Here is a 15,862-nt window from a genome sequence, read left to right as displayed (position 1 = left end):
TGTTCACATGTACAAGATACGTGTGTCCATTTTAATGTGGACACACGACTTTTTTTCCATTATATTTTTCCACGACTATAACCAAAAGTGTCGTTATCCAGTGGTGGATCGGTGCATAGTTAAGGGCAATATGTCGGACGAAAATTCAAAATGTTGAGCTTAGGACATGAAAATAAAGACATGAATAAGAACATGAAATAAGGACATGATTACACAGACACACAAAAAAATAAATTTCGAGTGCGAAGAGTGACATATGATTGGTTCTCTTCCTTAGGATGTATCTATAAAGAAAAACGTAGTCGGACCTAAAGCTTGGTGCTGGTATTTTTTAAAAATATTTTTTACTTTTTAACATAAAAAAGTCATTTCTATATTATCTTGATTCAATTTTTTTTATTTTTACATGTTACAATACAAAATTTAACGGAAAAAAATTTTTGAACATGTTGTTACCTAACACACTTTTATAAAATATGAAGCTACTGAAAAGCTCAAGTTGTTATTATACTTTGAAAAAAAGTTACAAAGCAAAGAAAATTTTTGTAGCGCTCTGTCAGACCGGCATATAGCAGTTTAAAGGTTAAAAAATTCGGATTTCCTTGAAAATCGTTGCTTGGGTGTTAACGGGGTTATAAAAATAGAAAAAAAGAGACACAGACTTCACAACCTTACCAGGCGTGTAAAAAAATACCAGCATCAAACATTAGGTCTGACTACGTTTTTATCTTTAGATACATCCTAAGGGAGAGAACCTACCATTTGGCACTCTTCGCACAAAAAATTATATTTTTTTTGTGTGACGGTGTTACAGACCCGCAACAAAAAAAAGTGCCCATACCCCTATGTATTTTACATGCGCTGAACACAAATCCGAAGTCAGATTTGCTCCATCACGTCAGGATTTATTTATAACCTCAAAATACCAGGTACTTGAAACATTTCCCTTCATTATCTATTGAATTTACAACCTATTTCAGTACCCCTAGTTTAATATATAAAAGTGGTGGAATTACCATTATGGGTTCAACTAAATGATTTTTTATGATATTTTTGGAACCTGATGTCTCTACTGTCCCACAAACATAAAAAACAAGGTGTTTTCGTAAAATCTGCTTGTTGTCCCAACATGATACTTATAATTCCAGGATGAGTAAACTTAAAAAGAATACCACTACACAGGTCCTTTGAAGACAAATGAGAGCGTTACCATACAGCATACACAGACATAATTAAAAATTACAATATTTTTAAACGGATGATTTTTCAAAGCCTGACTTAAGATTTCTTATCAGCGACCCGAAAAACCACTGAGTACCCATTTTAAAGCAAAATAAATCAATTTTCGAAAAAATGACTGCTATATTGAATCCGCCATATTGGATTTTGAAAATCTGATTGAAGATTCGTAATCAGCGACCTTCTAAACCCCCGAGAAACAAGTTTGAAACGAATCTAATCATTTAAAAATAATTGAGGCCTTGGATCCAATAACTCGCCCGACGCTCGAAGGCACGCGCTAATACCAGTCGGGTAGCAGTGAGTGGCCCAGAGGCGCTCACTGCTCACTGACTGGCAGTTGCGCGTTCCTCCGAGCGTCGGGCGAGTTATTGGATCCAAGGCCTCAATTGTATACTTTTTCCTTTTTAAAAAAAAACAATGTGAGAAAAGGTCGAATATATCGAAAAACATCGAAATAGGAAATGACCATTGACAACGTAAAAAGTAAATAGAAGGGCGGACTCACATTTTTAAATGAAATGCAGTACCTTAAAAACTCACATATACTTAAGAGATGGAGCTACAATCGCTTTTTTTAATATCATAAATATAAATGAAGTTTCAATTTTGATTGAATTTTAATTAATTTATCTTTAGGAATTAAATAATAATTGAAGTATTTTTGAATAAATTATATAAAATAATAAAAACATTTTAAATAACAGGGACATGTTGAATGGACATGCGAAATCAACGAAGTTGACCGCGAAGCGATCGACGAGGCGCTAGTGTTATATAAATTGTATAAGATCTGACACGTTTTTTGAGGTTATAAATCAATCCTGACGTGATGGGACAAATCTGTTTTCGGAATCGTGTTCAGCGCATCAAAATACATGGTGGTATGGTACTGTGTTCTTTCTTGCAAGGTACTTTTTCTTTTTTGTGGGGCTATGCTATAAATCCAAAGTTATTTAATAAAAATATAAAATGTCGGATCCAATACGATTGACGGAAATTCAAAAAGTCGAGCTTAGGTTACGAAAATGACTACTTGGGGGTTTTCGGGGAGAGCTGATTACAAATCCGAGGTCAGTTTTTCAAAATACAAAATGGCGAATCCAATATGACGGACCAAAATTTTTAAAAAGACAATCTATGCTGTTGAAAAAGACTACATTCGGGTTTTTGGAGTCGCTGATTACCAATCTGATTACAGTTTTTGAAAATAAAATAAAATCTGAAATATAATGTTTTTAGTTAAGATTTGCAAGTGATCCACCACTGGAGCAGAAGTGATCCACGACTGGTGAAAACAGTGATCCACATTAGGATCATTGACAAATTATCTTTGATGGTGTGTGGAAGTAAACGCAGGTGTCATAATTAAGTCAATCCTTAAAGTAAGTGTCTATTGGAGCCTTCTTATTCATACTGCTATGAAGAATAACCTTGATATTTGTCTAAAAACAATCAGTAAAACTCCAAAGTCAGAATAAGAAACTTAACCCTCCATTCATCCCATCTTTTTTTGTAACGCGGTTGGTCGCAGGTGAACAATCTGCTTACCATCATAAATTTGTCCAAAATTATTATAAAATGCTAAATTTTTTTGGAATGTTCATTAGAATTTCTAAAACACCTTTTGGCAGTAAACTTAACTTTCATTTTCCGTTAATTATTTAAATAAAAAATTAATAACAAATGACATCGAGTATACGCGCAGTGAGAAGTTTCCTCACTTTGCGTAGAAAAATTCCCTACATTTGCTGCTTTAAAATTCAATAACAAGAAAATAAAGATATAAAAAACATAAAAATTGTTTTAATAAATAGAAGAAGAGTGCTGTAAAAGTTATTGGCAATATGGAATTAAAAGTTTATGTACTTTAAGAGTTATAAATAGAAAAAGAAACTGTGAAGAAACTTCTCACCATGCATTGGACGGAGGGTTAAGGCGCTTAATTGATCAACCAGTCACCCTATGTGTATATTTATTTATTAGAATGTTAACAGGACAAACCCTTTCGTACAGTTTACAATCCTACAATCTAAATGTTACTTAGGTACACTAACGGTCAAAATTGAGAGACTACGCATTTTCAGGTGAATGAAAAACATTTTGTGCAACACCTGTAAGGAAAGTAATACTTTGCACTCTCTAAATTTGAATCAGCGAAAAGTCGCTGATTCACCAGCCTAGAGTATGCAGCTGATGAAACAGCGTATATACGCTGGAAAATCAGTGCATATACGCTGTTTTATCAGTGTATATACGCTATTTCATCAGCTGCATACTCTGGGCTGGTGAATCAGCGACTTTTCGCTGATTCAAATTTAGAGAGCATGCCTGTAAAGTAGGCGCAAAACAGTACTTTGCTGCACTAGTGCGTCAAAGTGCTTATTTTGCTGCACTAGTGCGGCAAAGTGCTTACTTTGCTGCACTTGTGCGGCAAAGTTCTTAAACTTTTGGGTTTTTTGGTGATATACATAGGTATTTGTTTTCTATTTGTAGAATACCTGTTTTTTACAGTAATATACGCGTAGAAAACCACTATATTACATGCGGTAACATACGTTCCAAACCCTGCTAAACAGTACGTATGTTGGCGTCAACTAGCGTTTCCAAACAGCTTTTTTTTTATCAAAACCAAAAGGTGTTGCACAAAGTACTGTGTGCAACACGTACGAAAGAAGATTTTCCGACTTCGTGCAAATTGCTGCCCTCGCTCCGCTCGGGACAGCAAACTTTGCACTCGTCGGAAAACAGCTTCTTTCTGTACTTGTTGCACAATATACTATTAAAACATAAATTTATGGAAACTAAAATTTTTTTCTTTTGATTTTTTGAAAGATGATAAAATTAAAAAAAAAAACAAGATCTTTCAGAAGTCATTTGGCCAATAATTGATTTAGATATTTTTAAAAAATCGTAATTTTCAATGTTTTATAAAAATTGGAATAACTTCTAAAATAATGAATGCCTTTTAATGATCTTAGGCATATTTTAAAGATCATCTTGTACAGTATGAAAATTACTTATAGGCATTAACGTGTAATTTTTTTCTATTCTTAGAAAATGCAGGTCGTCAAAGTTAGACAAAAAAATGTAAGAAATTTGAAATAATTTTTTTGTACTAAAATCTATTCTAGAAAATGTATGAAACATAATATGGGATAGACTTTTCAAGAGAATTTCATAAAAAAATATGTTTAAATTTTAAAAATTATTTTTCTATTAATAAGATTGTTTCAAATTTTTTGAATTTTTTTGGTCCAAGTTTGACGACCTGCATTTTCTAAGAAAAAAATTACACGTTAATGCCTGAAGGTAATTCTTATTCTGTAGGAAATGACTTTAAAATAAGCTTAAGATCATTAAAAAGCGTTCGTTATTTTAGAAGTTATTAAAATTTTTGTAAATCATTGAAAATCGCGATTTTTTAAAAATATCTAAATAAAATACTGGCTAAATGACTTCTGTAAGGTCTTATTCTTTTCAAAAATGTATCATCGTTTAAAACATATACCAAAAAGAATTTTAGTTTTCATAAATTTTATGTTTAAACATGTTTTTCTTTCCCCTAAATGTGTGTGGTCTCTTAATTTTCACCGATACTGTAACATACACAAAAAGACTTTGTGTTTCAAAATTTAACATGATCATGTCAAACAGGGGAAAACGATGTTTTTATGTTATTTAATCGTATTAACGTATTAACTATTAATATGGTTTATACTAAAGATTGGCACGGACCATACTAATTTTTTGTATTACTTTGTTAAAACTGATACGTTCGTACGATTAAATAACATAAAAACTTCGTTTTCCCCTGTTTCAAATGCATCATATTAAAGTTTAAAATGAATTCTATTAATTTTTGAAACAAAAAGTTTTTCAGTGTATTAAAAAGTAAAATATGTATGTGTATTGTAAATGTATCACAGTAAAAAAACAAAAATCTGTATTTGAGGCATAACATTGTTTTAGAATGAATATGTATCCAAGTTTCTTGATTGTTGACGAATTTTGCACAGTTCTAATTGTTAGGGGTGGTTTAAAAAAAATACTTAACGCTATTATGGGAAAGGGAGGGTGGTCTGCAAAAATATTACGCTATTTTACGTTGACTGTTAAGTTCAGACTATGTGAAGTCTATCAGAAATGCAACCCTTTTCTGCAGAAGAACTATACTCTAAAATGACAAACTTTAAGCTACGCGAGCATGCGCAATATATTGCGCACATTGCTCCCTATTTTTACATCATTAAATATGAGCAAGTGACCAAACAAAAACAAATCATAAGGTTTTGGTTGTCGTTTGTCACATGTTTCTCTAAAAAAAATCTTTTATTTGAGCAGAATTTGTTTTCGTGCCGTGCCAAGGCACGTTTTAAAGGCACGCATGGAATATAGTGTAGAATCTCGAAAGCGTTATTCAAGGCACGACACGATTTACCAAGTGTTCATCCACTTAATTATATTAAGTGTAGTCCACCTTGAATTTATTATATTATATTATATTATATTATATTATATTATATTATATTATATTATATTATATTATATTATATTATATTATATTATATTATATTATATTATATTATATTATATTATATTATATTATATTATATTATATTATATTATATTATATTATATTATATTATATTATATATTATATTATATTATATTATATTATATTATATTATATTATATTTAATATTTATATTGTGACAAATATTTTATTTTAAATGACATTTATGTAACAAATTTGCAAGTAGTATAATTTTTATAATGAATTGATGAATTTGACTCGGAGACATCCATACTATAAAAAAGAATCAACCTGACATTTAGGTCGTTTTGAACAACTTTTTTTAGAAGCTTTTTAATAAACTGACATTTTGAAACACCCTGATTATAACAGTCTGTACAACCAGATATCTAGGTGTTATTTATACAATTTCTTCAAGTGGTTTTTTGTAAAATCGACATTTTGGAATACGCTGACGATGAATTTGAGGAATATGTTCAGAAAACAGCTAGATATCAGGTTAGCTATTTTTAACGTCTGCATGTTTCTAAATGTTAATTTAAGAATAATTTTCTGGAGGAAGAAGTCCAGCAAAAATCTGGACATCAGGTTTACTATTTTTATTATCTGCATGTTTCAAAATGTCAATTTAACAAAAACTTGTTGAGGCAGACGTCCAGAAAATATCCGGACATCAGGTTGACTATTTTTATTGTCTATGCCCTCATAGCACTCCAGAAATGAAGACACTATTATAAATTGAATAAGTTAATCCTCCTGCGTACCTATTTTCACCCATAAAATTGTTTCCAAATGCACAAATTTTTCACACTGTTGGATTTTTCTACAATTTGGTACCCAGGGGTTTCTGGGGTAGCTGATTACGAATCTGAGGTCAGATTTAAAAAATTCAAAATGGCGGATGAATTTTTAAAAAATGCATACGAATTTCTTGAAAATTTATAATCGGGGGTTTTTGAGGTCGCTGATTACGAATCTAAGGTCAAATTAAAAAAATTCAAAATGGCGGATCTAATATGGCAGACGAATTTTAAAAAATTTGTTTGATTTTATTAAAAGTTGAGTAGTACTACATAATAATGTTTTATGAATATAAAAATTTAACACATATTTAAACAAATAATTATAAATGTTGGTTAACTCCTTGCACAAAAGACTTAGAAACATGCTTTTTCCAAATTTTAAAAGTTAACAAGATCAGTATTATTGTAAGATTCATGTTTGTTAATTGCAAAATTGGAGGTATATTATTCAGCTTATTTAATTGCAAAATTAGAAAAGATTGCATGCTTCTAGATGTTTTTTGTAAAAAGTTAGTAAATAACAACATTATTTGTTTAAACAATTAAAGAATCGTTAAATTTATGAAAAATCTTCATGTAATATTACTCAGCTTAGTTAATTGCAAAATTAGAAAAAAGCTGCAAGTTCCTAGATATTTTTTGTAAAAAGTTAGAACATAACAACAATTTTTTGTTTAAATAATTAAAGAATTGTTAAATTTATAAAATATCCTTATATTACCACTTTGAATTTTGAAAATCTGACCTCAGATTTGTAATCAGCGACCACGAAAACCTCTAGATAAGGTAAGTGTGGGTATTCCTGCGAGTGACACAATTATTGCGATTTTTAAAAAATTATTATTTTCATTTTGAAATATACGCCTAATTTTTTCAAAATAATTACAAAATTTATTTTGAATCTTACTTGATAGAATAGCTCATAAAAATGTACATTCCGACAATTATTAATTTCTTTATTTAAATTTAAAATATATTATGACAGAATTCTGTGAAATTATCAAATATGTCAGTCATGAATGCATATTAAAAACCGTTGATATTTCCAATATTCACTATAGTATACATGTTTCAGTGTTACTTATGAAAGAAGTACACTTTATTATTTGAAAAATATATTAATTTACCCATCTATTATTGATTTTTAATTAATAATACTTAAAACTATATTAGTAGCAGAATTTTTACTGCCGCATGTTAGTATTATTGCGATTTTTAAATACGTTTACTGCGCAACGCATACTAAACATAACCTCTTTTTTGACAACCAGCGCGCTATGCGACATCTGATTTTCTGCAATAATGCTCGCACAATAATTGGTGTTTCCTTCATAAATGTCACACAATATTACTCGCGAGTCAACAATAATACATGTGTTGACAATTAGTTTTTAATTTACTTTTTTAAATACAAATAAGTAACGAAATTTGATTGAGTTTAATTGTTTGGAAAATATAATGATTAAACTTTAATTTGTAAATGAAAAAACTGCATTTCATTTTTTCGTAAACTTAGACGAGCTTTGCAAAGTTAACCTACACTAAAAATTCGCAGAAATACCCACACTTACCCTACCAAGTTTAATTAAAATCAAACAATTTTTTAAAATTCATCCGCCATATTGGATCCGCCATTTTGAAGTTTTTAAATCTGACCTTAGATTCGTAATTAGCGACCTCAAAAACCCCCGATTATAAATTTTCAAGAAATTTGGATGAATTTTTGAAAAACTTATCCCCCATATTGGATCCGCCATTTTGGATTTTTTTAATCTGGCTTCAGATTCTTAATCAGCAACCCCAAAAACCCTTGAGATACCAAGTTTCATTAAAATCAAACAATATTTTTAAGAGAAGTATGTATTTGCAACTTTTATTTTGTGACCTACACTCGACTCTTGTTATAACGAATCTCGTTACAACGTTCTCTCGTTATAACGAACATTAAAACTCTCGATACAACGACAAAAAAAACACGAACGAATTTAAGAATTTAATGTAACCAAAATTTTGGTTAACTCTAAAAAAATGACAAAGTTAATCAACCCTTAACTTTATTTAACCTAAAGAATCTAGTGATCCGATTATTTTTAAAAATACTTACTTTTTCTTTAAACTGATTTCATAATTCAGAAACTTTTAATATAAATAAACATACTTTACGAAAACTTTTACACGTATTTGACGTTTTCTATTGTTAACCCATTAAGAACGAGACGGACGAAAAATTCCAATTGACTTTGAGGACCTCGTTTTTTATTAAAATGCATATAAAAAATTTGCACATACATTTTTTAATGTAAAATTTACTCCTCTTTCAGATTCTACTGTTAAAATTTGTTTATACCAAATTGTTAAAAAGTTATAAATTACTACCTAAAAAAGGCATGAATTCAAGGCACGGGGAAAAGCCTTGTTTTTTCACTCAGTGTAAGAATCCATCCTTAAACCGCACACTGGGTGTGCGACACCCGGGGACTTTACTGTGTGTTCTCTAAGCTAAAATAGGATATTATCTTTTATAAAAATTATTTATTGTAGCTCAGTACATCTATTTTAAAGAAAAATAGGTTTCACAATAATTTATTTAATCTTAATATCTACAAAAAAATTTCTTAAACTACTAAAATTACCTTAAACCGATAACTGGGCGTCAGCCACATAGGAATTTTTCGCCGTCAACTTCATAAAGTTGTCAAATACACAAAGACACTTGAGAGAATAATGTAACTCACGGAACATAAAGTTATGTACAAAATGTACCGTCCAATAGCGATACATTTTCAATTTTTACGAATTTAAACGAGATATTAGAGTAAAAAGCTAGAATATGAGTGTCGCACACCCAGGGTGCGCTTTAATGGTTAAATTTTTAAAAACTGACATCATATTCGTAATCAGCGCCTCCAAAAAATCCCCGAGTAGAAAGTTTCAGGTGAATCCAAATTTTTTTTACAAAACTGATCCGCCATTTTGAATTTTTGAAAACTGACATCATATTCGTAATCAGCGACCTCAAGAACCCCCGAGTAGAGAGTTTAAGGTGAATCTAATTAATTTTTACAAAACTCGTCCGCCATATTGGATACGCCATTTTGTATTTTTGAAAACTGACATCATATTCGTAATCAGCAACCTCAAAAACCCCCGAGTAGAGAGTTTCAGGTGAATCTAATTAATTTTTACAAAACTAGTCCGCCATATTAAATCCGCCATTTTGAATTTTTGAAAACTGACATCATTTTCGTAATCAGCGACCCCAAGAACTCATGAGTAAAGAGTTTCAGGTGAATGCAATTAATTTTTACATAACTTGTCCGCCATATTGGATCCGCCATTTGAATTTTTGAAAAATGACATCATATTTGTAATCTGCGACCCCAAGAACCCTCGGGTAAAGTCTTTCAGGCGATTTCAGTAACTTGAAAAAGTGAGAGTACTATGTATCATATGTGAGCCATTTTTTTAGTTTTAGCCGCCATATTAGCGTCCGCCATTTTGAAAAAAATGATCGCTTTAGGGTTTTGTAGCTAAGGGTCCATGGACGCGATATTTTTAGTTTTTGAGAGTATCTACCTACTTTTTCCTGTTGAAAATACGTCTGAAATAAAATTTCTCTCTCGAAGAATCGTGTTTTTTTGGAAAAAATTGTTTATAACTTTTTAACAATTTGGTATAAACAAATTTTAACAGCAGAATCTGAAAGATGAGTAAATTTTACATTAAAAATGGTATGTGCCAATTTTTTTATATGCATTTTAATAAAAAACGAGGTCCTCAAGTTCAATTGAAATTTTTCGTCCGTCTGGTCCTTAATGGGTTAATTACGGATAAATTCATGCGTTTGAATAGAACGTGAAGTAGGATCGTCTCCTTCCGTCGTAATATCGAGATTTTGAAGTCCCGAGATCGTCGTTATAACGAGAATCGAGTGTATCCTCTACTGTTTATAACAAATATTTAATACTTTGTTTATTAAAAAATACTTTAATTGGAAACTTTATTATGTATGTATCATGAACTATAAACCTTGCACTGTAAGCTGCACTTTGTCTCATGTGTTAAAGTTAATTTGTTTAAAAGTTATGAGAAAAAATATTTGGACGAGTATACTCGTCCTCGCGCATTTGGTAATAACTTACAATTAGTTTGGACAAGTATACTCGTCACGGTACACAGGAAGGTTAATAAAAATGTCACTGAATATAGATAATATATTCAAAATATAAGTAAAAAAATGTTGATATTTTTCACATTAACGTCGGACTAGTGAGATCCTAAAAATATCCTACAAATAACATTTGGATATACTAGGATGTCATGTGGATATCCTAAGAGACCCTGTGTATTTTTTGTAATATCCTAAATTTATTTAGGACATTCTAAAAATATCCTCAGGATATCCTTTTGTTGTAAGGGTGTGTTTCAAGATATCGATTTAACATCAACTTCTCAAGTTGTTAATTTTTCTGAACAGGATAATCATAAATCTATTAGTTTTCAATAAATAATTGTTGTCTAGTCTTTTAAACGACCAGATTTACAACAAAGTATCTGCCGACTTTCAGCATACTGTCTGCAGACAGGAGTCTGCTTAAAGTCTGCGGAATGTCTGCCGGTTTTTTTTACTTGGGCCGATATTCCTAATTTTTTCTAATGACACTATAATATTTGGAAGAGACTTCTCGAGTTCGATTTTCAAATTTATATTTGTTTATGATTTTTTTTATTGCAAAGCTTAAAAAAAGTGTCAATTTTAAGGGAAAATTATCTCCAGTTGTTAAAATTGAATGCCACAGGCAAAAGACTACTTTAAAATACACCTACAGTACTTCCTAAACTGTCAAAAAATTGAACTGGTAAAAATTTGAAGGTTATAAATAAATAATGTTAATAAATAATTCAAGTTACAAGAAATTATTATTAATGCCAATGTCAGCATAGGCTGTAATAAATTTTGATGAAATTCTTTACTCGGGGATTTTTAGGGGCGCTAAGTACAAATCCGGCATTAGTTTTTCAGAAATCCAATATGGCGCTTTTTTAATAAAAAATTCATCGAATTTTCATTAAATTTATTACTCGGGGGTTTTTGGGGTCGCTGAATACGAATCCCGTGTTGGTTTTTAAAAAAATGCAATGTGGCAGAACCAATATGGCACACATTTTTCAAAAATTTATCGAATTTTCTTAAAATTTATTACCCGGGGGTTTCTGGGGTCCGGTCCCTGATTACGAATCCGGTGTTGGTTTTTGAAAAATTCAATGTGACGGATGCACTATGGCAATCCGTTTTTTTAAAAACTCATCGAATTAGATTGAGATTAGATTGAATGAATGGTGTCACCTCAAGTGACAAATTACAAGCAAATTGGATGAATTTTTAAAAATGTATCACATTGAATTTTGAAAAATTAACCTCATATTTGTAGTCAGCGACGTTAACAAACCCCGGGTTTTAGAAAAACCAACACCATATTCATAATCAATGACCTTAACAACCTCCGATTAATAAGTTTAAATCAAATTCGATGAATTTTGGAAAAAGTTTGTGCCACATTGGATCCGCCATATTGAATTTTTAAAAACTAACACACTTTTTTTGCCACGAAAAAGTAAAAGAATGTTTTTTTTACCTTTTATACGTCTTCTAAAAATCGGAAAAATTAATTTATTAAAAACTAACACCGTATTTATAATCAGCGACCAAAACCAAAATACACAAATTGAATATACCTAATTATGTTTGTAAACATTCCATTAATATTGAGCAAACACGAAATGAAACACTATTAAGGAATGATTTACACACAATATTTTTGACATATATTCTGTTTTGAAAACATTTTAAAAAATACAATTATTATTTTACAGCACATGTCAAATAAACTGATGCCTCAACGGTATTCTGATCTTCATTCCTCTTCCTCAACAATGCAGCAGTATTTAGTCGGTGATAAGAGATTACTTGTTAAAATTGTTAAAGCAACTGATTTAGGAGGTAATCAAGGCTGTAAAGAACCTTATTGTGTTGTTGAATTGGATGATCCACCACAAAAAAACCAAACTTCTATAAAAAAGGATACGATTAATCCTCTTTGGGATGAGGCCTTCCTATTGTGAGTATATTACTTCTTTTATGTTTTCTCTGATTTTTCCAATATAAAGAATTACTCATTTAATATAACATTATAAAATTATAATCACAGAACTGTGACAAATAATTGAAGAACATGTTCTGTAACCGGTGACTCACTGGGTACGCAAAATGTCGTAGTCAGGGGGATGTCACAGTTAAGTAAAAGATCTGAAATATGGTGACAAAGCTACTTGTAACAGTTCCAGAACAGTTACAAATATCGGTTACTCATATCGGTCGAAAATATTGTTTGTAAATCATGTTCGAATAGCGTTTTAAAGTGTTTTTCAGTTTCACTTGAATATTTGTAAACATAAAACAGCCCCACAAAAAAGTACCCGGATCTGGGTGCAAGACACACATATTTCTATGTATTTTGATGCGCTGAATCCGAATCTACCATCAGATTTAGCCATACGGCACAGTGGTGTGAATCTGCAATTTACTGTTCAAAAAAGTGTACAGCTCACAGATTTTGTCGAAATCTCGCAAATTTTTTTTAAACACCCAGAAATAAATTTGTAAGAAACTTAAGGAAGCACTTTTTTGAATTTTGAATTTTTATTATTATTATTTTAATGCAAATAACAAATTAATGATGACTTTAATAGGTCGCTTGTTTATAGTAGAACAAATATATCACTTCTTCGACAACTGATAAACATCTTGTACATAAATATTGTTCAAAAAATATTATTCAATATTGCTACAAACAAATTAAATTAACAAATGAACTGTTCATTTGTTTATATTCGAAATGACATAGTTTTTTTTATTCGTTTTAAAATTATGTTACAAATAATATTTTTTATAAATTTATTATATAACTTATCATTTATTAATGTTATAAACAATTTAAGTTAATTTAATTTATTTCATAACATATAACTTATTAATGTTATAAACAAATGATTACTTATGAAAAATATCTATAAAAAATATTGTTGGAAACATAATTTTAAATAACTCAACCAAATACTTTTTAAAAATTTTAAAAAAGTAGTATAGCTAGGCCGGTTCTGGATAAAATCGGTAATGTAGATTCTTACTTACCGACCGCGAGGATAAGTTACCGACCGTTAGTGGGGTATATGTGGGTAATTTACCGGCCGTTGGTGGGGTACATCATTTGCATATATTTAAATTAGTTAACCCTTTTAATTGACGTTAGTGGGGTACTTGATTTGCATATATTCAAATTAGTTAACCCTTTTAATTTGCATATATTTAAATATGTGGTAAAGTTACTTATTATATATTTAATAATTAATAAAAATAATAATAATAATAATAATAATAATAATAATAATTAATTTATTTTATTAATTATTATATATTAGCGTTGGATATAGAATATGCAAATACCACCCACCCTCTTCTATTGCTCTTAGTTAACCACCCCCCTCCCTCCCACCCACTTTTTTTTCTATTATATACATATTTCCAATACTACCACTCACCACCACCCACTTAGTATAAACCAGAAATTTCAAAAATCATATAGAGAAGCGCGAGGGACTAAGCGTTCGCGAGATACCGCGCAGGCGTTGTGGGTAGTGGGAGTGGGTGGTGGTGGGTGGTGTGGTAAGGCCCAGTGCGCAGCAATAGTGCGCGTACGGTTACCGCGTTGAGTGAGTGAAAGTTCCATGCGTCAGACCTGTCTGTCTGACTCTCACAGCTTGCTTCACTAATACTATAACACCATAGGGATAAAAATGTATTGTCCAAAAATATGTAAGCAAGTTTCAACTTGCCTCTTTTCAAGATAACAATAGTATTGTTTGAAAATTTTAAAGCATGTTTCAACCTGCATCTTGAATAGAATAAAGACATTGTCTAAAAAACCTTCAGGCAGGTTTTAACCTGACTGTAGATGAGAACAAAGGCATTCCTTAAAAACCCTTTTAGTGACGTCATTTTATGCGAGTTTGAACACGTCTTCTAAATGACTCTTCATTTGAGGTAGTTGCGTGCGCAGTCGTTAAAGTGGGAGTTGAAGAAGAAGAGTAGGGGTTTAAGGGATATAAGGTAGGTTGGAAGCAACGATTCGACACTTCTATTAAAATTTCCAGCAGTAGCAGCAACAGTATTAGCAGTATCAGCAGTACCAGCAGCTTCAGCATCTACAGCAGCATTAGCAGTACTAGCAGCTTCAACAACTACAGCATCATCTTCTCATTTGATAGGTAAATTTCATTTCTTTAATAAAAACATTTTGTATTCCAAATTAGTTTTTTAAATTTAATATTAAAAAGTCCATCTTTTTTTCTTTGCTTACAGATATTAAAACAATGGACTTCCAAAAAGTCAACGCCACTGGTCGCATGGAGAGATTTCTACCAACGAAGCCGCTTTCTGAATTGACTGTGAATGAGTTATACAACGTAACTAAAATAAACAAGGTGCAGACGAAATATGGTTCTAGGATTGTAGTAGACCTGGATGCTACATTTACCACTTTTCTACCGGCAAGGTTTTCAAAACTATTTGAAGATGACCCTACCTCCTTCACAATGATGGAAGAAGCCGTGCAATTGGACAAGTTGCGATTAAAGAATATTGGTGGTAAATTTAATGTTATTGAATTTGAATAAAATATATATTCAAAGGTTATATTGTAAAAAATTATGTAAATATAATTTAAAGGTTTTAAATAATAAAAAAAAATTACTTTTAAATGGATTGTTTTATTATTCTACCTTCATATTTTAAATAATTTTTAATTAATTGTATTTTATATAAAATTATATAAGTAAATTTTCATTAAAGTTAAAGGAAAAAAAATGTTTCAAGTATATAATATTAAAGGAGTAGGTATATCAAGAAAGAAAGAAAGACAACATTTTTTAAAATTATAAAATTCATTTATTCATATGTATGTAGAAAATTAAACTTATTACAATAATGTTTCATAATTTTCATAAAATGATTTTAAATTAGTATTCACATCATCATCATCCACTTCGTCGATACCATTTGAGAAGTTTCTCAGTTCACTCGTTACATTTAAAAACCAATTTCGAAGCTTAAATATATTGTTTACTGCACAATTTTCAGTTTGTGTAATATGATGAGTACATGTAGGTGATAAAAATTCAGTTTTAATATTCTTTAACGCTGGACAGTCAATTTCTTCTAAATTGT

The 15,862-nt window shown here is 30.5% G+C and overlaps 1 protein-coding gene across 1 annotated transcript in view; it reads left to right on the top strand.

Moving 5' to 3' along the window:
• Nucleotides 1-15,862, top strand: part of LOC122512727 — a 772,233-nt gene that overhangs the window by 249,494 nt on the left and 506,877 nt on the right. The window contains 1 exon segment of the mRNA XM_043628757.1: nucleotides 12,454-12,698. Coding sequence (XP_043484692.1) covers nucleotides 12,454-12,698 — 245 coding nt within the window.

This window comes from Leptopilina heterotoma, unplaced genomic scaffold, assembly GCF_015476425.1.
Source record: "Leptopilina heterotoma isolate Lh14 unplaced genomic scaffold, ASM1547642v1 Lhet_125, whole genome shotgun sequence".
Classification (NCBI taxonomy): domain Eukaryota; kingdom Metazoa; phylum Arthropoda; class Insecta; order Hymenoptera; family Figitidae; genus Leptopilina; species Leptopilina heterotoma.
Note: the sequence above shows the minus strand (reverse complement) of the source record. Positions and strands in the feature narration are given on the sequence as shown.